This window comes from Tachysurus fulvidraco, chromosome 2 (genome assembly GCF_022655615.1).
Source record: "Tachysurus fulvidraco isolate hzauxx_2018 chromosome 2, HZAU_PFXX_2.0, whole genome shotgun sequence".
NCBI classification, from domain to species: Eukaryota; Metazoa; Chordata; class Actinopteri; order Siluriformes; family Bagridae; genus Tachysurus; species Tachysurus fulvidraco.
Window position 1 is genome coordinate 29,286,960 of NC_062519.1, and position 25,565 is coordinate 29,312,524.

The following is a 25,565-nucleotide window of genomic DNA, read 5'->3' on the forward strand; positions in this document are numbered from 1 at the left end:
ATTATGTTAGTAAAATACATGTGTCCGTGAATTCAGTAGATACATGGCGTTACAACAACCGAGTCAGAATCACACATTAGCCATAAAGAGACAACTATTAACACGTCAGGAGCATACACACGAGCATGTCGACATCTATGCCGTTCTCTTGGTTCCATTTTGTATGGGTCAGCAAACAGTTTAAAGAAGCCAAGGATGCAATATGATATGCAGATGAGTTCAAAGGCAGGCCGGCAGTAATTACGAAAGGGGGAGGCAGCAAGGAGGCATGTCAGATGCTGGCTCCCTAATTACTGCCAGTCTGGGATTTATTGTTCAGTTTGGATGAGCCTCCCTTTAAACTCCTGAGAGGGAATCATAACCTGAAATATAGAACCATTAAAAATGCATATGGGCCTTGTTTCAAATGCAACCATGACGTATTTCAGGCTGGCGACAATATCTTGGCCTGTTAATGGCGGTCATTAAACGATGTGTGGTTTTTCGAGATGGGACAGCTACAGCGAATTAACCGATAGATCATATATATGAAACATATGATCATTAGCCTGTATATTTCAAGTCCATGGTAGTGTTTCTCTACATTGGTTTGTTCCTTTATCGTAGGTTTTGGTTTGCCTGTTGCCGCTCTCTTTCTGTTGAATTATGCATAAGTTTTTTTTCACACGGAGAATGCTTGAGGGGTGTTGGGGGATTTGTGTGTCTGTGTTTGTTGGGGTGTCATAGTTTTGTAGCTTGCTTGGTGCTTAGTCTAACTTTATTTCGACTAGATGTGTTGACTGAGTGGGAATTGCTGTTGCCTCTAATCAGTTTGCCTCTGACATATGGGATGATGAGAAGAGGATGCAAGTGGCATGGTGCATTTTTCTCTTCACACAGATGGCACTGTTTTACTGTGTGTGTGTTTGTGTGTGTGTGTGTGTGTGTGTGTGTGTGTGTGTGTGTGTGAGAGAGAGAGAGAGAGAGAGAGAGAGAGAGAGAGAGGTATGTGGTACCCAGAACAATAGTACTAATATTTTCATAGAAATATTAAAATAAGTTCCAAAATAAAAACCCAAAACAGTTAGTTTTTTCCCCAGGTGGTCATCTTCAAAGTAAATGGTGATATCAAACACATTAACGTGTAAATGTGCTTGTCCATAAGCATCTACATCACACACTGAAAACCAACAGTGGCCTGACAAATTTTATATCAGATGGCAATAAATTAATTAATACTAATTGAAAATGTCAGACAAGTCCATTTTCATTCTCCAACGTACTATAAAAAGGTTAAAACGAGCTACGGATAAACTGGAATTTGCATGGCAAAATAAGAATAGAATACATACAGTAAACTATTATAGCCTTTGTGTGACTATACAGTAAGCATGTTTGTCTGAATGTAGAAGCAGATCCTGTACTTTAGTTCATTTAGATCATAAGCTCATCTCATGTGACTAATATATCCAGGTGCAAGAAAAAAAACTAAGATCCTTCTACAGTGCAAAGGTTGAATGTCTGCAACATCTTGTGAGATTATGTAAGATTACCACTTCCCAAAAAAATTACATATGAATAAAAAAATAAGGAGAGGAGTTGTTATGGAAAGTATTCATCTTCATGTCACTCTAAAAGTAGCAGTTTTTCAATGCCACAATCTTATTGTGAATATCATAGAAGAATATGATAAGAATATCATATTTATCAGCTTATGATTACTATCGAGAAGGCATGATAAACCAACTGGATCAAAAACTTGATTCAGAGAGGCTTAGACTTTCAGAATTCTATCCATTGGATCTTGTGGTCCTTCACTTGCACCCATCTGATCCTTGCATTCTCCTGTCACAACCCTACAATCCTGCAGGTATGAAATCCCTCCTCTGCTCACACCTACTCTTAGATCATCTAATGTGTCTTTTTCCCTCATGCTTTATTGTGGCACAGTTTTGGCGTGCTACCCAAGCCCTGCCTGTCCAGACACCACAGATCCTACTAGCACATTGTGCAACAGCCATGACTCAGCCTGGTTAATGGCCTCCTACACACTCCACTTCCTCCCAGTTCTCACCTCAGTGTCTGCTGAGGAAATTTTGGTGTCAGTGAAATCTCCGTACAGTAGCAGCTCTCTTGCATTACTTTTGCTTGCTGCTGTGCTGTAGTATTCTTCAGGGTGCAGTAAAGGACATTTTCCAGGTTCTTGACTGTATCTAGATGCTTCCAATGGAAGTTAAAATCCAGAACTTGTCAAGTACTGTACTTACCCCTTCTTCACAACCACAACCTGGACTTCTCTGGTTTAAAATTTATCTGATCCCAGGTGATGAGACACTCAAGGCCTTGCAGGATCCCTCTGCATCCAGGTACTGATGTTCATCTCACTGCCAGATCACCATGAATTCTCTGGTGGGTGGCTGCACAAGGGATTGTTATAAAAACAACATATTAGAATGTCAATATTAAGTCGTGATTTGCAAACGACTATCAGAGGTGTATATTGGGGCTTATACGAATCATACTCAAACAAAGACTGGCAGCTTGGGGGGGTTGGGAAGGGTGGTTGCAGGCTGTAGTATGTAGTGAAGAAGGCAAATAGCATGCCACATATGTTGCAACAGAACTTAGCCTTTTATTTCAGTGAAACAAAAAAGAAGAACTACTGCAATGGGCGTGAGATATTACAGGGATGCAACTATAATAAATACTATTACAGAATAAGCTAGAAGTCTTGCTATTTACACAAACAAAACAAATTTGTAACAGAGACACGGTACACTACATGAGAGAACAGCAATTGTGTTTTTTGTTTAGTCTACATGAGCCGATTGTATAGTCTGAGACAAAAATTGAACTGTTTTGCCTGGGTTTATTATCCTTTGTGGCCAAACAGTTTAAGCTTTTACCTTGTCTACGTACTTGTCTACCTGCAAAAACATGCTGCTTGTCTTGATCATGGATCATGAATTGCGGGTTTTATATGCAGGAAAATGGGTTGGTATGGGTTACAGGAATTGATTGATAGTGTACTATTTGTTTTTACCAGGTCAGGTTCAGGACTTGATATGATTCAGGAATTTTTAGATTGGACATGTGTAGCAGTGACCCTGAAACAGCCACCTTTTATATCAGTAACATTGCATTGTTGCTGTGGTATAAAACAGATGCTAAATTTAGTTAGACATTGGAAACCCTTTCTATGAAGCCTATATTTATAAATCATTATATCTGTAAATGTTAATTAGTTCTTCCGAGCATTGTTTAAAGACTAATCATGCAGCATAATCTAAAGCGATCCATTGAAAACTAACTAATCTAATCTAATTATTGTAGTTAATCATTATGCCGTAGCACAAGTGTCACTTTTCAGTATAATGCCATGTGGTGTACTGAACAAACATTAGAACTAATCGTGAATGGTTGAATAAATGACTGTAATACTTATTAGTAATTTTAAAAACACTTTAAACACTTAAAATATCGTCAGGTATTTTTTTTTTCTTTAAATATACATTATTGAAATATTTGTTAAAATAATAAATGCACATTTACAATCCCCAGATAGGGACATAAACACTACTTGTGTGTATCAGTAATATATTGACAACACATGCCATTCTATTGAATAGTGAAACTTTCCTCTAAACAAATAAAATAATAAAGGAATTATAGTATTTTCTACAAAGAAAATGAATTACAAGCATGTTTATTCATAAGGTATTATACTCATTGTTATGTTGTTGTCTTTTTGCTGCTCCCTGCTTGCAGTCGCCAAAGCAGACCATCTGATCCACATATTTGATTTTGGCACACGCTTTATTCTGGAGCCTTTCCTGATGCAACTCTCCTATTTTATTCACGCTTGGGACCAGCAATGAGAGGTAAATCTTCAGTGGCTGGGTCAGATCCCTGCCTGGGAATCTAGCCTGGGCCACAGTGGTAAACATGGGAGCCTTATCTGCTGGACTACCATGGACCCTGTTAAATAATTTAATAATAATAATAATAATAATAATAATAATAATAATAATAATACATTTTAATTAAAGGCGCCTTTCTGAACACTCAAGGTCACCGTACAAAAGAAGAAGAAAAACAACAGCAACAACAACAACAAAAAAATGGTTATAAAATAGTTACATAGAAATACAAATTGGACCAACATTACAAATGATGTAGAATAAGCTAAGCTAAACAGATGAGTTTTAAGCTGAGATTTAAATGATGAAAGAGAATCAATATTGCGGAGTTCAGATGGAAGTGATACTTTGTTATAATTACTTTAAAATGTATTACACTTAATGGGCATTATGAGGTCTTATACAGTACCATGCTGTCTGAATTTCTTGGCAGAAATGTGTTTGTTCAAACTATAGAATGCGCAGGTAGTTCCAGTAAGTTTATTCACTGTTTTAATAGAATTCTAACCATGCATTTGCATGCACAGTGAGCTACTGTAAACATTTCCTAACTACCTTACTTAGCTGAAGGGACCAAATTTACATGTTATTTAACTTACTGAATATGGCAATTGTGATAAATGAAATGAACTTTAACCTCTCTCTCTCTCTCTCTCTCTCTCTCTCTCTCTCTCTCTCTCTCTCTCTCTCTCTCTCTCTCTCTCTCTCTCTCTCTCATTTGAATAAATGTAACCTTACCACACTACATCAGCTGTGCATGATTTAAAAGAGGCAGAATTCTAGATCTAAAATATGTATATAAAATATCAAACAAAAAATTGTTACTGTCACAAACGCGGGATAAAACAGACCCAAATGCAGGATAGCAAAATAAACAGGGTTTAATAACAAAAGAAACGAAACATTAACACAAACTCGAGACAGGACGACAGAACAAAACAGCCAAAGACAACAGTAGATTCTGCGCTGCACAAGGCAACACGGCACAGTTAAATAGACAATGATAATGACAATGGGAAACAGGTGTGTGGAAATGGGAGGAGCAGACAAAGGCGGGGCAGACACGTGACAAGGAACATAAACAAAAAGAAGCCTGAAGTCCGGGCTGAGTCCGTCCGTGTCCCCCCCCCCGGCACCCGACGCGCCAATCCGCCTTGATAGTCCCGACGGGGTCCAGGTATTTGGGGGGGGGCAAGGCACACGGCGAGACAGGTGGGGGGAGCAAGGCACACGGCGAGGCAGGTGGGGGGAGCAAGGCACACGGCGAGACAGGTGGGGGGAGCAAGGCACACGGCGAGACAGGTGGGGAGGCAAGGCACACGGTGAGACAGTTGGGGGGAGCAAGGCACACGGCGAGGCAGGTGGGGGGAGCAAAGCACACGGCGAGACAGGTGGGGGGAGCAAGGCACACGGCGAGACAGGTGGGGGGAGCAAGGGGAGGGGAGTTTGTGTTAATGTTTCGTATTTCTGTTGTTATTAAACCCTGTTTATTTTGCTATCCTGCATTTAGGTCTGTTTTTCCCTCGTTCGTGACAGTAACTTTCATCTTTTCAGTCAAATTTTGTACTGCAAACATCGGTGACAGCTTTATCATCTCATTGCTGGCTTTACATCAAACAGTTCTTTGCTTCCATGTTGTGCATAAAAGTCGTTTAATGCACTCCTAGCTTTGAATTACTCCTTACTTAACATAAAGCATTACTCAGTAAATGGTGTTTGTAATTCAATTAATATAAAAACACTCAACTCTACTTTGTGTTTGTGTTTTTTATCCCTGATATTTTGACAGAGACAAAATCAGCTCACAAATACAACTTAGCCTATAACGTATTATAAGTAAGTTATAATATCATTATGTAGGTTAATAAGCTATACTATCTACAATCATACATGTATAAACATTCAGTTAGTTGTTAAAGATTTCCTGTGTATTGGTGATCAATATACAATATAGTGTGTTATGAAGACTGTTATAAAGTGTATATAATGCATTATAACCATTGACATTCATTCATACATTCATTTTCTACCGCTTATCCGAACTACCTCGGGTCACGGGGAGCCTGTGCCTATCTCAGGTGTCATCAGGTATCAAGGCAGGATACACCCTGGATGGAGTGCCAACCCATTGCAGGGCACACACACTCTCATTCACTCACACACTCACACACTACGGACAATTTTCCAGAGATGCCAATCAACCTACCATGCATGTCTTTGGGCCGGGGGAGGAAACTGGAGTACCCGGAGGAAACCCCTGAGGCATAGGGAGAACATGCAAACTACACACACACAAGGCGGAGGCGGGAATCGAACCCCCAAACCTGAAGGTGTGAGGCAAACGTTTTAACCACTAAGCCACCGTGCCCCCCATATTTTTACATGTAATTGTATCATATCATATTATGAGTGTATTCATACATGTGATCTTAATAGAAATTGTCAATGTAATTATTTATAGCACATTATTGGGAATTCTTGAAATTCTTACGAGTAAAATTACACAGAATTATAAGTACATTATTAATAAATTATGAATATTATAAAAAATGTTGCCAATGTTTTCCAGGTCAATGTCAAGAAGTGTGTTTTTCCTACCTTATTAGCCATTCAGGAATTGTCATGCTTACCAGCACTGCAATTACATGGCCTCTGAGTTCTCTCACTGACTACGCTAACATAGTTCCCCAGCTTTTAATTTGTTTGTCTCATAACGGCCAAATTAAAGTTAGTGCATACTCGTGCCCCATATTAGCCTGTCAAGGCAAAACTAGGATGCATGAAGCATTTATTGCTTTGTTTTGTTCTGAAATATCATTTGCAAACCAAAAGCCATTTTTTCTGCATTTAAATCTAAACCACTTTATTTTAGTTGCATCTAAGACTTCCTGTTGCAACATGGAATACTTTAAATATATCAAATGATATAATGATCATAAGCACAATCAAAAACAGTGCTTTTATATTCATGTTATTGTAATATGAACAAATTACCTTTGTGAAGCTCAGAATACACTTTTTCAAGTTCTCTCCACACATGCCTGGAGCCATATACTGTTTGTGCAAATCTTTTAGCATGATTCATATTTCACTCTATTTATTTTACTGTTTTGATGTGTTATAGTATATAACTTATCAGAGCAATAACAGTATTTTATGGCTTATTGTTTTTGGGTTTGGTTTATTTCATTGTTTTGGCTTTTATTGTTCTTTTTAAGCTTCAGAGTCTCAAAAGATTTTTTGCCCCACACCACCCCTGCCCTCCCTAGTGCTTTACAGGAGGTAAAAAAAATACATTTTTTCCACCTGGTGATGATTTATTTATTCTATCTGCTGCACCTCACCTCCAGTTCTATAGGACTTTAACCCCATCATGAACATTTCAGCATGAAGATAGGTAATATTTCTCTAATCAGAATGAAATGCTGAGTGTATATAATCATGTGCTTCATAACACTGCCTCATCAGCAAGTATATTTCACCCAATTGACTTAATTGATTATTGAGATTCATTAAGCAGGGCTACTGCTTGGTGCATCACTTTAGGTACTGTATACTGGTATAATATCAGGACACCTGAATGAGTGACAAAGGTAAATTTGTGGCTCTGGTGGAGGCATTTTGCTGGCAAATGATGGATTGTTTTGCAAAATCAAACCAACAGTATTTTAATGTCTGTTTTAATCTCATATTTATAAAGTGATGGATTTAACAGTTTATTGTTCATTTTATTTTTGTTGTTCTTGTTTCTGTTAAAATATTCAGTCCTAATAAAACAAATGCAGTTTTAACTATTTTCAGAGAAAAGGTTCTTAGCCTTCAGCTTTAAACATAATTTTTTTACCTAGAGAGAAAGGCGAGGGCACAGCATCAGTGCATCTATAAAGAACTAGGACCAAGGGTCAAAACAATACTAGTGGGAGATGCGGGATTGAGCCTGGGCTTCCAAAGAGTGTCAGTTAATATCGGAAAGTTCAAAACACCTGTACAAATATTGACTAGCTCATTTTTTATTCTGAAAAAGTGACTTTTTTTGGCATATTTTAGAGTGTATTCCATTCTACTCTATATTAAAATGCAGAGCTCCTACGCAAAATGCCTAAAGGTTGGCAGATCTGATATAGTCAATATGAAATATTTATTTGTGATATTTTCACTCCTTACCTGCACTGCCTCTGCACTTCAGTTTGAGTACCTTTGCCTTAGAGGGAAGGGTCACTGCAAATAAATACAGAATTAGTCTGATTGTCTTTATCTTACAAAGAAACATTCCCCTCTCCAGATAGGAGCTGGTCTCTTCCAGAATGACCATAAGTATGGTGTGAATGATTACTGAAAGAAAATCTTGTGTAACATACCTTAGTTTGATATTATTTTTTGTTTTATTTTGTGTTTGTTTTTTCCTAAAAAAATATTTTTATAGGAAATCGTGTCTTTTAAATTTTCAAGATTCCTGGGTCAGATTTTTTAATTGCATTCTAATACCAATTTAACTTCAGATTTTTTAAATGAGATTAATCCCTTCCATTGAAGCACTTGCTGAGAGCACATGCTACATCCCAACACGCATCATCAGGTTTTACACAAATGTCAACTTGTGTCGCCTTAAGTACAGACTGTCATTACAGCAAAGATGTGGCATACCAAATTCTAAGAAACTCTGAATTTAATGTCATTCAATTTGATTAATGTAAATCTTCCTAAGATTCTACTTTTCACAGGTTATTGCTGATAATAAGAATTTCATGAAAATCCTCTGGGTTAAATTCAAAAAGAATATAAAACCGAATCTTTTTTTGTTTTTGGTCCCAGACTTTTGGATATACGATTGCCTTTATCATTACTAGATCTCAAATTAATTGGACAACTAAACACAAAATGAGAGAATATCTTTTGGAAGAATGGTGTTTATCTCTCCAGTATAGTTTGAGAGAGTTGAAGAATGGGCAATGTAGTTGTTTGATTTACTTTCTGTGAAATAATACACCTTGCAATTTTCCACACAACTGTAGATGACTGTTATGGCATACTGGTATAGATAATGATGTCACAAAATTACCTCTAGGTACAGTATTATTCTTTCCAGGATGCTCCATGAGAGTTTTGACAGATGTTTGACTCGGATGTACATTGTTGGCAGCTCAATTCCTGCTTCCACGCTGTGTACACAGAGCTTGCATGTTCATGTACACAGATGTTGCATGTCATTCCAAAGATATGCATTTAGGCTGAGTAGTATCTATCGTAGTGTGTGAATGAGTGTTTGTGCAATTGTGCCCTGGGAAAGGTTCCAGCCTCCCCACAACCCTGTGTAGGATTAATGGTACAAAAAATGGATGGGTGGAGTTTTTACAGAAAACAGGGAACTCGTGGTTTTCGGTTAATATTTCAGGTAAAAATGGAAAGAGGAAACAGTATTTACACATTATTGTCTTTAACTCCTAAAGGCTTTAAGTACTCCTATTTTCTCTAACCAATGACTATAAAGCTTTTCCTAGAAACGGTTTCACGTTTCTCTGAATGCTTAACAGTTTTCACTAAGAGGATTTCAAATGGCATCCAATTCTAACAGTGAAACCAACTCTTCTTTAAGAGGGACAAAGCAAGTTAAGCATGTTCTAAGACTACAGGGCATAATACATGCAATTTATAACTATTCTGTTGAAAACGTTACAAAATGATACCATGATATTGGAAAGTATAATTATAATACCAGGAATTTTTCATTCCACACAACCTCTGCAGCAGGCAAACAGCCATTTCTCCCAACTGCAGCACTTCTGCCTTTCTTCCATCACACCACGCTCTGCATATTTAACACGTCCAATATGCACCAACACTGTCTTCTTTCAGTGCCAAGCAAATGCAGTTATATGCAGAGGAAGAGTTCAGACTCCCGTTTAGATAGTATCTCGATAAACTGTGTTCATTCAGTAGAACCTTATCTGTCTGCAGGACTGGTACGATGATAGACTTGTCTACCTTTGTCAACATGATGTATAATCAATATGCTCTATTACTGTGTTAAATTCCAGTTACTAGGAGCTGCTGAGCTAGCTGGTATAAATGGCCTACCATGGCTAAACCCTAAGATACCTAAAATCAGTTTTTGGCATTTACATATTCTGAGTTGCTGTTAACAATAAAGTGGATTCCTTTTTTTAACTTTTGTTGAACCAATAATAACCAACAATGAACATAAGTACAAAATAGACTGAAAGGTATGATATAGATCGGGCATCACCAAATGGCGGGCCGAATTCTAATATTATCGTATTAAGCATCTCCTTATTATAATCTAATATTATAAGATTATATAAGCTATTAATAAAAAGATAAATATTTCGTTCATGCGCAGTTAATGTAGTTATTACGACAGGAGCGTTATCAAAAGTAAACCAAAAACAGATTGTTTCTGTTCCATACTCCAGAGCAGAAGGTGGCAGTAATTCACCTAATTACACTGGCAGGACAATTAAGATTCAAACTGCTGGCAGGACAGTTACATGTCCATTTCTCTCACTAGGAACGGAAGATGGAAAGGGAGTAAGGAGAGGTGGAAAGGAGAGAGGAAAATGCTCAAAACTCTGCACTTTTCTTTTATTCAGTAAATTCTGCCCTGTTCTATTTTACTTGAAAAGTTCTTTTGCCTCAGGTTCCTGTGTTATTGATGTAGTTAATGTTTAAAAAAGGGGCAGCTCAAAAGTCTTGTTTAATTTTTTTCTTAAAGATTAAAAGCACTTTTATTTTATTCAGAAGATTCTGAATGTTTTACATTACATGAAATATAGGCCCTAAGTTCAGGCTGCTCAAAGCTGTGTTTGCACTTTTTATTTATTTTATTCAGAAGAAATTCAGCGTCTGTTGTCTGTTACTTGACATGTAGTAAAGACAACTACAGGATTGTTTTCCATTCAAGTGCCATACAAGTTCAGACTTTGAAAACACTTGAAATTTAACAATAAATTATATAGAAATGTATGTGCGTTATTGATTTTATTAACATGAGGGTACACTATTTTAAGTCACAATATAAGATTCGGACCTTCGCTGGGAGGAAATTTTAGTAACTGGACCTCTTTGAATTTTAATTGAATACCCCTGATATAGAGGCTGATTTCTTTCTATCCCAGACCGTAGATTCACGCAGCATAGATGACAGTTAATTAAAAGCCACTAGATTCGACCATCATCTAATATACTCAATGTATTTAAGCCCAGTTTACTGATACCTCCTTATGACTTCATAAGCATTGATTGTGAAGATGCACTTGAAATACAATGTGAAGCGTCATAAACATGAACAAAGTGAACTCGCTCACTGGTTTGTTTCAAAAAGTCTTTTGTTGATGAACAGGTAAGTAAACATTTTCCACTTAATAATACAAATTACACAAAGGGACAAGTGGTAGAACATTTTGTGTACTGTAAATAAAAGAGTTATGGCTAATGTGATGTACTCTAAATTGAATTAGGACACAATTGTGTAAAATCAGCATGTCTATTTATTATAATAATTCGATAATCCTCATCAATATTCCACTCCAGAGAATGGACCGATAACATCAAACAGGCCATATCCACAGTATGATCAAAACCAAGAAAACATAGATGAGACACAAAAGCAGGAATTACTACATTAAATGGGGACATTCATGACAGCTAGAAACCGGAAATGCAGCTTTTTGTTTTCTATTTATCTTTTGTTTGATTTTCAACAGATAAATCATGATTACAGACTTGAAGAATAGCAATCACATCTAATTTCCTTTGAGTGTGTTCCAATGTGTGTGCATAACATTTTCTTGCCTATGGTGAGAAACTTGCTATAGGAGTTATTAATAGGTCATAGGTGTTTTTCACTCTCCCATTCAATACTGGAAACAGCTATCACTGAATAATAGCATAGACATGCTTGAATTACTGAATTTGAGAGTATTCTTATATTTTCAGTGAAGCCTTAACATCTGATTGTAAGTTGTAAGTAGCCATGTTTTACTCTGTAATTCTAAGGCACAGAATCCAAGACTTTAAAGACAAATAAGTGGCAAGGAAATTAGCTTTTATTTTGCTTTATAACTTCTACTGCGGAAACACCACCCGGTTGTGTTTATGAGGAGCCAGTGTCCGCTTGTCATGAATAATACATTCGGTTGTGACCTCTTTGTGAATTTGGCAATAAATTGAATCTTTACAGGGGGCTCAGGAAAACAGGACTAGAAATAAGTTGGCATGGCAGGGCTGATCATCTGGTTCATGTCTGTTCTGTCCCTCCAGATGTATCATGCTGAGGCGTCGTGGCCTGCTGATGGGTGCCTGCATGACTCTCATTCACAGATGGATTATCTTGCGTTGGCGCAGGACACTTTGATTAATTAAATTTTGAACCGGTTCTGTTCTGAGTTTCTGAAATCGCATGCTCTAATAGCCTGTGTGCGTCATCATTTTCGGGTGATGGATCCCCTTGCGTGCCGCAGTTGTTTGTTGCTGCTGTTGTTTTCGATTTCATATCATTATCATAAGCAAATTGTCAAGAGGCAAATGCCATATTAATTTTATGAAATGTAATTTGTACGTTTATTAAGGACCTTCTTGAAATAAATGGAATATTATGCTCTGGTTAGAGCAAATTCCATCATCTATCTTAATCAGAAGGTTAAACTTCCATGACTGAAGCAATAAAATAGATAACCATTAAATACCAGAAATGTTTATGAGAGTATTGTGGTAGAAGGGAGCTGAATTATAAGGCTGCAATTCAGGAATACGGAGCTCACAAGAACTGCAGTGGGCATGTTGGCAGGTTGTAGAAAGATAAAAAGCAGTGTAGGCAAAATAGATAATGCAGGGTCTTTCTCTCGCTCTATAAACCTTAGTAGTGCATTCAGATTTCACCAAGAGAGTTAAGGAATACAAAGTGTAAGTTCTTATTGTATCAGACACTCATCACATGCAACAAGAGGTTTTAGGTACACTATATTGTGTGTGTGTGCGTGTGCGTGCGTGTGTGTGTGTGTGTGTGTGTTTTCAGCCTGCCTGCTGCTGAAGAGTGAAGATCATATTGAAAAGCATAGATCTTTGTGTTACGCTTGTGCTCTTATCTCCCATTGATTTTTTCCTGGCTATGAAGTTGGCATAGCAGCTGTGTGTCGTTCCATGATATAAGATGCCTTCTGCAAACAGATCAATGTCTGGAGACCGCATTTCCTCTGGGCTCTCAGCAAGCATGGGCATAATACCTCACCGGATTCCAGATACACACTCTGTGATGAATGCATTCACTGGAGGTGTATTAACAAAATATCAAGACTTGGAGTACATGGAGGCAAAAGTGCTTATTTAGATGGAACACTGTGAGCTCCTAGAATTTACACCATGTGTTATACAGAGAAGGAAAGGTGCAGGAGGGGATAACATCCTGTTCTGATTATGGTCACTTTTAAAAAGTGAGAATCTGTTCACTACCCACATATAAAGGAGTGACAGCTCACATGAATACATAAGGATTTAAAATGTCTATGCTGAAGAGTTCTAAAGCTAAAATGAACTAAAATGCACACATTTGTTTCATTTTAATGCTAGAAATCACTATCAATTTTATAATATTCTTATTCATGCAGCATACAGGCTGTTCTGCAGGTGTGTTTGCTAGCTAATTAGCTTGATTACCTGCAAGTGAAAAGCAAGGACTAACAGTACTTTACATGGATAAAGACATTATCTTAAAGACTTTAATACGGGAAATCAGTCTCGATTGTTGATTGAGTCAGGTCATTTAGAAATGGCTGAATAAGCATGTCTAAGGCTTTTTTAGTTTTGGTATTCATCAATGTAAAGAGCTATTAGCTTATTTACTTGTATGTATACTCCAGTATGAGGCTCTTTCATGTCGACTTTTTTGTGTGTGGATGAGTTTAATCTGGCAGTTGTGAACATGCTCATGCCCTGGTGTATACTGTACCCTGGCTTTTACCCACGCAGTGCACTTTATTAGAAACACCTATACACCTGCACATGATTGCAGTTAATCATGTGGAAGTAACATAGTGCTGAAATTATGAAGAAACAGCTTCAAAAGCTTTAGGGAATGTTAACATCAAAATTTAATTAAAAGTGTGATCTTTGGGACTTGGGAAGTGTGATCTTTGTGATTATGGCATGGATTTGGTACCTTATGGGCTGCTTTGAGTATCTCAGAAAATGGTGCTTCTGTGATTTTCATACACAGCATTGTCTAGAGTTTACCTAGAATGTTCAGAAGAAAAAAAGTGAGAAACAGTTCTTAAGATAAGTTGTTAAGATAAGATATACCTTTATTCGTCCCACAATGGGGAAATTTCTCTGTTACAGCAGCAAAGAAAATATATATACTGTATATATATATATATGTATATATAAAGAATAAAGACATAATACATAATATAATATACATAATATAAAGGTTCATATGAGAGGTCAGGGGAAATTAGTCAGATTGGTTCAAACTGCCGGGAAGGATATAGTAACTGTTTACAACCATGGAGAGCAGAAAAGCATCTCAGCATGCACAGAACATCAAACCTCTGAGGAAGACAGGATATAACAACAGAAGACTACTTTAGGTTCCACTCCTGTCAGCCAAGAAGAGAAAGCTCGACTAATCTGTTTTTATTTTCCTAGAGATGAAAAACAACCTGCTTTTCTTCTGGATCATAGTGTGCTTTATTATTTGGCTTAAGAGCAGCAGTGATGCCTTGTCTCATATTTTCTCTCCCTTGCCAGAAGCAGTGGGGGAGTAAGGATCAGAGCATTGAAGTCCATAAAAGTTAGCAGTGGCACAGAGTAAAACAGTGGGATGAAAGTGATGTGAAATGTGAAAGTCAGCTCATTCTAGTCTTCTAGCCACTTTGCCAACTTCTAATATCAGATAGTCTAAAGTATTAAGTCAGTTTGTCTATTTTATACATACAGAATTTGCTTTGCTTGAAAAGTGTGTGCAAGTTTCCATCTGTTTTTTCTAAAAAACTCTTTCTAAAAGTTTCTAAAAATAGAGCTTCATGTCTAAAGTGTACAGGTGGCTGATGTTAGCATTTTAGCATCTTGCTGATTGCTCACTCTGTCATTCAAGCATAAAAAATATATTACTAAAATATTTGACTAATTATTTTATGATTTATATTGATGCAATGCCATTTCTTTATAACAGGTTTTCTCGATAGTCAGCTAAAACTATTAATATTAATATTGTTAGCATAGCTACACAGTTACCTTATATTGTATACATTTTGGGGGTTTAATCCAAAGCTTCATTGTACCACACTCTCTAAGTGATGAAAACTAATAAATTCTAATGAATTTATTATGTAAAGATGGCCAGCAAAACAGTCGAAAAGCTTTATATAGATTTCATCTACAGACCTTTCCAAGACAAACACTGCTAACTCCATGTCTTTAATAAAAACCCTCCATTTTGGAAAAGCAGTGCCAGTGTTTATCTTGGCGGTGTTGCATTTCATGTCTTTGAGTTGTTTTTTTGTTTTGTTTTTTTGTTTAGTTTTGTTTTCCCAAAGCACAGCATGGTTTTTGCTAACACAAACATGATCTAGCTGCTCTGGGAGCTTACAGGCTTCTTTTTTCTCCCAACAAGCTGCAGTAGGGTAAAATGACAGACAGATCCCAATGATTATTTACTTAAATCATTTTTTCTACAGCCTTTAACATCCATTTTACACACATTGTAACACATTCATTATGAGGCCATAGTATTAAACATGATTTGCTCTATTATTTCATGTTCTACATCATTTTCAGGTTATTTGTGTATTTTGGGGGGGAAAATCACCCATTGCTCCTTTAAAGATTGTCCACATGGATGACCATATATTCAAGTATATTTCTGTACATATGTTATATAAGAAGCAAACTGTTGTTCCTTCACCATAATGTCTAGGCAATTTTTTTTTCTCTCTCTCTCTTGATATTAATAAGCAAAAAAAAGGATTGTGATGTCACATTCTGAAGATGTGGTGTAAAAACATAATGATTGTTAAAAAGCAACACCTCCTATAAATGTTATATAACCATTGCTCAAACCATTGCTTAGTTTATTAAATAAAGTTATCTAAAATGACAATTGGCTACACATAAGGCAGCATAGTGTGTGTGCCACTAGTATATATTTATGGTGAATTTCTAAGACATTTTATGCAGCTGTTTCCCAGATAGATGTAAGTACATCTGCCAGTGTGCACCATTGCAGGAAGGGGTTAAGCACAAAATGAGAACTCCTGCACTTTCCCTCACACATTTAAACCCCAGCTAAGAGAACTGACGCAAGAGCAATGGTGAAAAGCAAAGAAATGGAGTGGAGAGCTCTTAGTTAGAGCCATGGGATTTGAGAGAACTCGCTCTCTTTGTTTGGTAATGTGTCATTTTACACTTCATTTCTTAGCCCTCGCTCCAAATTTTTGACTAGTGGAGAGTGGCCAAGGACTAATCACAAGCATGGCTTCATCTCCACTCTATCACGTGATCCACAGAGGCCTTTTACGAGGAAGCAGAAGCCACTTACTCAGGGTTTTTTTTTCTGTTGATGTTTTCTTTCCTTCTCTCAAGCCTGCTCTCTAGAGCTTGAAAATACATGTATGCCCCAAGTGGAGTCTTCTTCCCTATAATCCAGGTCATACTCTTCTGGAGGTTGAAAGCAGAATATTTACTTGTAGAGGGCTGTTGTGCTCTGAAAGCACCAGTTAAGATAATTCTGACTCTAGAAAAGCACATGTGGGATTAGTCTTTAGATATTACTGAGATAATGTATCATATTTTGTCTTAACTCTCAGATACTTATTCAGTATTTTATATTAAAACATTTTATTTAATAACTACTTGATATACAGTAAATGTCAAAACAAATAGCAGTTGCCACCAAAACAATTTGCACCCTCGAGAACAAAAGAATGTCATGCCACATAGAGTAGATAGCTTACATAAAGTTACTTCTACAGCAGTGGCTATTTCACTTAATGTCAGGGTTCAGCACTGACTTTCGGCCACGTGTGTTTGTGGTCGTTCCTCGTCACGTGTTTGCCCCGCCTTCGTCTGCTCCTCCCTGTCACCACACTTGCTCCTCATTGTGTCATTATCGTCCTGTGTATAAATGTGAGCCGCGTTGCCGATGGCAGCGCAGATTCATTAGTTACGTTTACCCTTCGTCATGTCTAGTCATTGTTTAGTCCTGGTCATTGTATTTTACTGTATTGGTCTTTATCATTTATTAAACCCCACTCCTTTGAAGCTATCCTGTGTACGGGTCCGCCTCCTTCCTCCTCTGGTTTTGACACTTAATACCTGGTTATATATTTTTTATGTATCATATATATCATTTAATTAAAACCAAGAACTAACAAGCTAGCTAACATTTACACTAACTTATATTATGTAAAGCAAGCTAACATAAGGCTATTATGTAAAAAGTAGCCAATGCAAGCAAGTATATTTAGTGAGTACTAAATTAAGTGTGAAAAATATTAATAGCATTGTCCATTATAAAAAAAAAGTAAAAGAAACATGTTTTAGGTGTTGTGTAATTAAAACCAATAGCTAACAAGTGAAAGATTGTAACATAGTTAGAGTAATGAGTGTCTGGACCTTGCATATGATTGCTTTGCAGGCTGCCTAAGGGTGGAAAACTTTGAGGAAAAAGAGATGGAGATCTCAGGGTCATTCAGATTCATTCAGACTAATTTCCCATCACTACATGTTTTAGCAGTGAGAAGCAGTTTCAGGGTTTCAGAGGGGCTTGTTGTTGATTTCCGAGGTCAATCTCTCACAGGCATATTAGGCTGAGAATTTCCATCAACATACACTGCTGGCACCACTACACACTGTTATCCTTAACACACACTAAGAAAAACACTTCTGCCAGGAACACAGGGTTAATAAGATGCCATTCTGTAGCAGGAAATGCTTTTGGATTTGTATGCAAATCTGTGAATGTGTTCTTAACGGTAAAGTCTTTTAATTATGAGTTAACAAAATAAAACATAATGTGTATAGAGAAAAATATGTGACTGTGTAGTTGATTACTTTCCAAAAACAGCAAGTATTTCATTTCACTGACAAGTCAGCAACTTGATAAATATTACAATATTGAACTCACTGCAGACTGGTATATTATTCTTTGACATATCCCCAAGAAACCAGAAAGCACACATTTCTCTGTACTGAAGACTTTCCCATGGCAGAAAACCTACTGACTGTTTCAAATTTCTGGCAATGGGAACACTAATGAACAAAAGGCAGTCTTACTATAAATATAAAATAACTATCATCTGTTTAAGAAAACTTCAAAATAAATCAAGAAAATCACTAAAGTTGCTGGCATTCAGTAAGAGACTTGCACAATTAAAAGAACTGGAGAACTCCTGAGTTCACAGAGCACATTTTATTGTCCATTTTGACGTCCTTTGTCCTTCCTTTGAATTGTAATTCAGTTAATAGTAACATTTTTGGATTTGACAGAAATTGTATGGAATCCATCAAAAATTTCAGGAGTCAAGAAGTCACTGGATGCTTAGTTATTAGACCTTCAGGCATGGTGATAGGCTGTGGTCACTGTGTGATTAATATTATTTATTTAGTCACTGCCATGAAACCTCGTCTTTTTCTTATCAAGTCTGTGAAATATCTAGTCTGTGAAATCTACTGTGAACTTTGTCAGGTCCTTATGTTATATAAAAACATTGAAATTGACTAATAGAATTCTCTATTTTAAAACATTCTCTGGTTTAAACTTAACTAAACTGCATTGTTTAAACTAAAAACTAGAATGAGTATACATTACTTTGACTATATAGTACAGTTATAGAAAGGAAAATAGTTTATAATCTGGTATTACCCAGATGAGGATTAGGTCCCTTTAGAGTCTTTTTCTTCCTAACAGCGTCTCAGGGAGTTTTTTCTTTGGTACCACCATCTCTGGCTTGTTCATTAGGGATAAATTGATACATTTTTAATTCATGTTTTGAGTTTATATATTTCTGTAAACTGCTTTGTGCAAGTGTCCAATGTTAAAATGCTATACATATAAAATTGAATAGAATCGAATTAAATTGAAAGAGTGCTTCAATCTAAATGTAACTGTGAGCTACACCATCTATTGTAATGCATCCTCATCTCAATGCCACTCCATCATGTCTATGCCACTACAGCCATAATGGTCTCTGTGGTCATCCCATAAAAGTATCTCATTTTGTGTTAAACCACTTTTTTAATCATGTTCCTCCAAGGCATTTCTTATAACCCATGACAAGGCCATATAAGCATCCATCACTGCACCATTTTCCTGTTTTTGTATATTCCTGCAAATGTCATATAAAATGAGAATCTATCAGTGGTCTGAATTGCATTGGACACTCTTGCTTTGCACCTCATGGGGGTGAGCCTGTCATAATTTCCTTGCCCCAAGGTGGTGGTGACATTTGTTGTGGGTTCAGAGGTTCACCAGGAGACCAAGAATGACTTCACCCAAATCGGAAAACCTTTCCTTATGGGAACTGTTGCTCTCGGTAAGAAAGAAAGACATCTTGTTTTCCATGTTTTTTCTCAGTCTGCAAATGTTGGAGGAACTGAGAGATTCCTGTAGGTGTTAATTGGGATGAGAGCTGCAACAGTGTTGATGTGGGTCTTCATTCTCTCTTCTTTTTTCACTCTGTGTGACTTCAATTCTAATCCCATTAAGTTGGTAGCCTCACTCAGTGTGGTGGGGTCCTGAGGCAGCCTTGCACCACTTGCCACCTGAGACTTCTGTCAACAGAGCAAACATAATTCTGCTCACCAGAGTATCACTTGCTACCCTTTTCTAATTTACAGCTTGAGCCACTGTGAGACCTTCAGAGGGATAGCTGCTAGTTTGTGAGTCTTATTTAAAGGCCAGTTTATATAACTTTTTTCAATCTCTAATGCAATCCTTTTTTTAAAGTCAAGGCTCAGGCTTTGTTGTCATTGAGCGTGTCTATCAGATCAAAGATATTTTCTACTATACAGTCCATTGTTGCCAGCTCTGTTCAGGAGAAAGTAGATAATGCATGTCCAAAACTTGATAAAGAATTTGTCACATTCTTTCTTATGGTCAATTTATTCTGCATAAAGAACAAAGATTTTCTAAAGAGAAAGATAATATTGTTGTAAAAATTTTTACTTATTTTGTATGGAAAGTAGTCTTTGGTCAACGAACCCCAAACTATTCACTATTTAGAAAATAGATTCAAACCAGCTACTGATGTATTTACAATATACTGTCATATTTGTCCACACAGAGAAGAAGGAAGCAGTGGTAGTAAGTATTTGGTTTAAGTATGGAATAATGCACAATTATTACTTGTTAACAAAAGTCAAATTACAAAGTTAATCAGTGTTTAGAAATAGCAAGTAATGATGATCCGTGATTTGTAATTAGAAAAAGAATTTGATCAGTGATTGATCAATAGGAACAATGTAAATCAGTACTTGGACATTGTGAAAATGGTGGTCAGTGATTAGTTATAAACAATGGTGATCAGTGATTGGTCAGTGGGAGACAATGATGAGAAAAATGAGAACCTTTCAGCATCTGAAATGCATTGGAAAGTCTTGCTGTGCACCTCATAGGGGTAAGCCTGTAATAATTCCCTTGCACCAACATGGTGGTGACATTTGTATTTAGTTCAGAGCTTCTCAAAGACACCAAGAATCAGTCAGGCTTCATACACTGCTGATGAGTAAACTAGTATAACCAGCAAAAATGTTGTAGGTTAAAGATCTGTATCAAGTACAGAACAGTTGCTAATGTCTAACCTTCAAAACTTTTTAAAGGTATATAAAAAGTCAACAAAGCTGACCAGACCAAATTCTATAAGATTTTTTAAGGTAAATAGTAAACAGCTAAAAGAAGTATAATAGTCTTTTAAGGGTCGGCAGCTTTGTGTGTTTGTCTTAAATCCTATAGCAGGCTCTAGGGAGCTGCAGCAATTACAAAGGCTCTTACCTTTCTCAGTTTTAAGAGCCCTTGTAAGCTGCTGTAATGTACCCACTATAATCCCTTAGTACTCTTTCATATTTGACTTTCTTTTGTTGATGTGAAGTTTCACCACTTTCACTAAAGCCATTAGACTTCTTTTCCCCAGATTTGTTTAATAATGGCTGAAGTACACTTTTTAAGCAATGTATATATTGTCATAGTTCACTGGGAGTAGTTGATGTGATTTATATATGATGGACAGCATTCGTTGATGTTTTAGTAATGTTTTTGACACATTCTTTATCGGCTCAGGTGGAATTGTCAACGTGATGCCGTTTTTATTTTCTGAGATTTACCACAACAAAACACAGGTATCTTGTCCAGTTATATTATCTCTGTTTCCTACATCCTACTGAGCTCATGGGAAACAATTTAAATGTTAAATTTTTTTGGCAGGTCTTGTGGTTCAGAAGAGCTCTACTGGGAGGTCTTACTACATGCACAATCCTAAATATATTATGGTAAGTATTTTTCTTTAATGAATTAACCACTTAAAATATGTAGGGCCAGACTTCCCATTCCTCACACATGTTTTGTTATTATATTCATAGTTATTGTATAATTCATAATATGCATTAAGATGAAGAATAAACTGATATTTGATGGGTTGTGTCATATGAAATATGTTAGATACATGATGAATGAACAGATACTGTGTAAAATTATTACAAATACAGATATACTGTATAAAGACAAACTTTTTCTTGTTTGTTTCAATAAAGTTTACAGGTCATCTGGTAAAAACTAGAGGTATGCATCAGAACTAAGTAAAAGTCATGTAAGCAGGAAGCTTTAACTTTAATATGGATAAGTGGTCAGATATGAAGGTTATGGGATGAATCGTGGATGACCCTGTATCTTTCTTCTTCTTAAATGTTACAAATTGGAACTGTAAGAGCTAAACAGATCTAGAGAGTCGTATTGCATTACAACTCTTAAATGCACTGATGTTTGACACATGTTTTTATGTCTTCAGGCTCAGCATCTAGTTTGTCCTTTCTCACTTTTATCTCATTCTAGTTTTACAAAAATCAGTACAATCTAATCAGCTGTTAAGAAACTATTGAGTTAGCAATCAACATTGTTACTCTAGAGAGCCAAAGCAATTTCATGGGTGCAAATGAAAGTGTGGGTCCAAGCAATGAGAGCATATTCAGGCCATAGTGCTTCTAAAACTTTTTTGGCCCTTCTTCAGATCTTTAAATACTTTCTATTAAAGTTATGTTCGTTTCATTTGGTGGAACTGAATTTTCCACTAACTCATCTTAATAAATAGCTTCTAGCTGGCTCTCTTATTTGGACACTAGAGTAAAAGCATCCCTAATGGTATTGCTTCTGTATTATTTATATAACCCCAGGTCTTCTTTCCCCTTACCTGTGGCTAAGAACAAAATATTAGCATCTGTTTTTTTCAGTGTATTTCATTAGGCCTAGTCTGATATCTTAACATTGGGGTTATTAGGCCGCCCATTTCTAGCATGAGCTACATCTCAACAGAACATTATTTGCTTTACTGTCTCATGTAATCCAAATGTATTTACTCTTACTTCAGCCAGCATGGCCATTTGATTTAACGCTACACCATGTCATCTGCTGCACCTTACTAAATTCTACTCGCAATAATTTCCTGGCCAACTCTTCTAAAATGCCCATATTGTAACTCTGTAACAATGAAGTTATATATTTGCTGTCAGCCACCTTTGTTTCCGTCAACAGACTGCAACATTCATCTCGGCTCATTTGTATCTCACAAATAGGTTGCATCTGGTCTTTTAGTGATGAAGGAAGCTAATTGGAATAGCAGGAGATGTGTTTTCAGAGCGATCACCACACAGCACAAATCAGCGCATTAAGCCACATAGTGTTTGCCTCTCAACAAATACATGCACTGGCTCATAATGATTCAACAGGAAAATGTGTGGGGAGCACTTATTCTAACCTGCTTTGTTTATTTGGTGTGAAGGCTAATGTTTATGTCGGGGTTTTTTTTTTCACATTGAATGTTCAAACTGAACAATTAATTTCACATGTTCAGTAGTAGGATTCTGATAACACTGCAAAAATCTTAGCAAGTAAAAATATCTTGTAAATTTTTAGCATTTATCTAGCATCAATGTTCTCATTATATGAAACCAAATTAATTAATTAATTATGTTATATATATATACGTATATATATATATATACGTATATATATATATACGTATATATATATACGTATATATATACGTATATATGTATATATATATATATATATATATATATATATATATATATACATATTAACATAAACCAAGGTTAATAAATTATATGATATTAATAATTTATTTCTACACTAATATCATATCATAATATTATATTTTCTTATTCTGTTGGCAGGTTTTAGAAATAAATGCATAAATTAAAAGCATTATCTGCCAAATAGATTGAAATAAAAAAAATGGCTTGACAATATTTTACCTTATGGTAATCTTTTAGCAGGAAATACTAGATAAATATGACAATTTTCAAAACCTTGCCAAGAAAAAAGATGCTGAACAGATTAGTAGTTAGAGCCTAAAGTTGAAAGCACACTTTGATTATTCTGGACTTTATTCTCATAATAAATAAAAAATAACAGACTTTGTACTTTTGATTGATCATCACCGTGAAGCACAATGTTCAAAACTGGTTTATTGGCATCGTACCTACAGGCTTTTGGCCCACACGTTAGTGTGTTAAACAATTTCTCCTTGCTCGGTTTTGTCAGCTCATAATTTAGATATGTAATTATCACCCCAAAACATAAAACTCTTGTATCACCTCCAGTGCAAAGAGGACTGGAATAGTTATGCACTGAGGTCTACATAAGAGCTCAGTGAAGCATAACAGCAAAAAGATTAACAAATAAATCTCTCAGGAATCAGGGATGTAGGTTTGTCTACTGAATTCTGATGAATCTATTACTTTTTCTATGTAAAACAGTAAATTTTTTTGTCATGTGCTAACATGTTAAATCAGTTAATCCAGTAAATCTGTATGTAAACATATTGAGTGCCAATAAGATTGATAAAGCAGTTTTGATAATAACTTACATCTGTTGAAATGCTTATATATTCTTGCATCTTCAGGAACTGCTTTATCCTGGTCCCAGCAACATGGGGATATACCCTTAGATGTTACATCAGAAAATAGCAAGACACCACACAGACATTCTCCACCATTCTCAACTAGGGGAAATTTAACATTCCAAATTCACATACTGCTGTGTTTTTGGTAGGGATAACCCAGATAACCCAGAGAACCCATGTGTACATAGGCAGACATTAACCCGAGCCCAGGATCAAGCCAGAGACCGTGGAGTGTTGAAGCACTAATGCAGTCCCCATTCCCATCATGCAGCCTGTTTTTGCAATAACATTTATCTATTCTGTATATGGTTATGTGAGTTGTAATGTGTTTAGAAAGATTTCATGTAGTGTTATGTACATTATCTAAGTAAGCTGTTGTTATTGTTTATGTACAACTTCTTGAGAAAAATGGAAGTGTCATAATACAGAGACAAATGCATGGTTCATCTCTCAACATTTCCTGTGCCAGCTTTGAGTTTGCTCATATTTCTGCCTGCGCTCTCTCTGCAACTATGTCTTGGCAAGGGTCATAGTCTAATTTCATCACCAACTGAAGGTGACATTGCCTGCCACTCTTTGGCAAGAATTATTGATTTTATGTATCACATTTATTATCATAACACAGGTCCATATTCTCTTATTTCCCGTTAACAAAACAGATTACCTACTGTATATGTAAAAAAGCAATTATTCTACTTCTCTTTATTTTACACCTCACCGGCCAGCACTGCCAGTAGTTTAGTAGTGATTGTGTTTGGTTAGGTTTACTTTAACATCTTAGCTTGAACACCTTTAATTAAGCATAAAGTTCTTTTTAGGAAAGTCAATGTAAGTACAACTGAGCAGGTGTATACAAACATAAACCTGAAGATTGTTTGGCTTGTATTAGATGCTTTCCCCCTCGCAGAAATGCCATCACTATCAGCATGGCATGTGAATTCTGGTCCTGACAGTATAACTAGAGATGTGCTCAGGACTAATTCCATTTGTGCAGTTTTTTTTTTATTTGTACCTCTTTGCAGAATTTTCTAGCGGATTTAGTTTGTTCTTTTTGTCAAAATATAAACAAACAAGTAGCTTAATTTATACCACTGGCAAACTCAAAAACCTTCCTGAATGTATGAATTTTTGCCCTAGTCTAAGTCTAGTCTTAGCCTTAGTCTAAACTAGAGGTACTAAGATCAGATGATGAATTGATGCAACAAATTTAAAGGACAACAGTTGAAGTTAATCAAGGTGCCAGTCACAAATCGGTTATTGTGGATTATATACACATTCAGTTTCTGTAGCACATCATCCTACACAGAGTCACGGGAAGCCTGGAGCCTATCCAAGGAGACTTGGGACGCAAGTCATGGGACAGCTTGGACGGGTTGCCAACCCATCGCAGGGCACAATCACACACTAAGGACAATTTTGAGATTCATTCAGTCTTGAGAGTCATTCAGTCTTGAATCCCAACCCCAGAGGTGTAAGGCACCTGACATATATAGGTTAACAAATGCTGAAGTTCTTTTCTATA

At 36.4% G+C, this 25,565-nt stretch overlaps 1 protein-coding gene across 4 annotated transcripts in view; it reads left to right on the forward strand.

The window, feature by feature from the left end:
- si:ch211-51h4.2 overlaps positions 1–25,565 on the forward strand; it is a 115,242-nt gene that overhangs the window by 48,318 nt on the left and 41,359 nt on the right. For 3 of the 4 annotated variants that reach the window (XM_027169684.2, XM_047807117.1, XM_027169683.2), the window contains 3 exons: positions 19,345–19,444; positions 21,187–21,245; positions 21,331–21,395. In XM_027169684.2, the coding sequence (XP_027025485.2) occupies positions 19,345–19,444; positions 21,187–21,245; positions 21,331–21,395 (224 nt within the window). The remainder of the gene's footprint in view (positions 1–19,344; positions 19,445–21,186; positions 21,246–21,330; positions 21,396–25,565) is intronic. The other variant, XM_027169685.2, reaches the window with a different exon arrangement.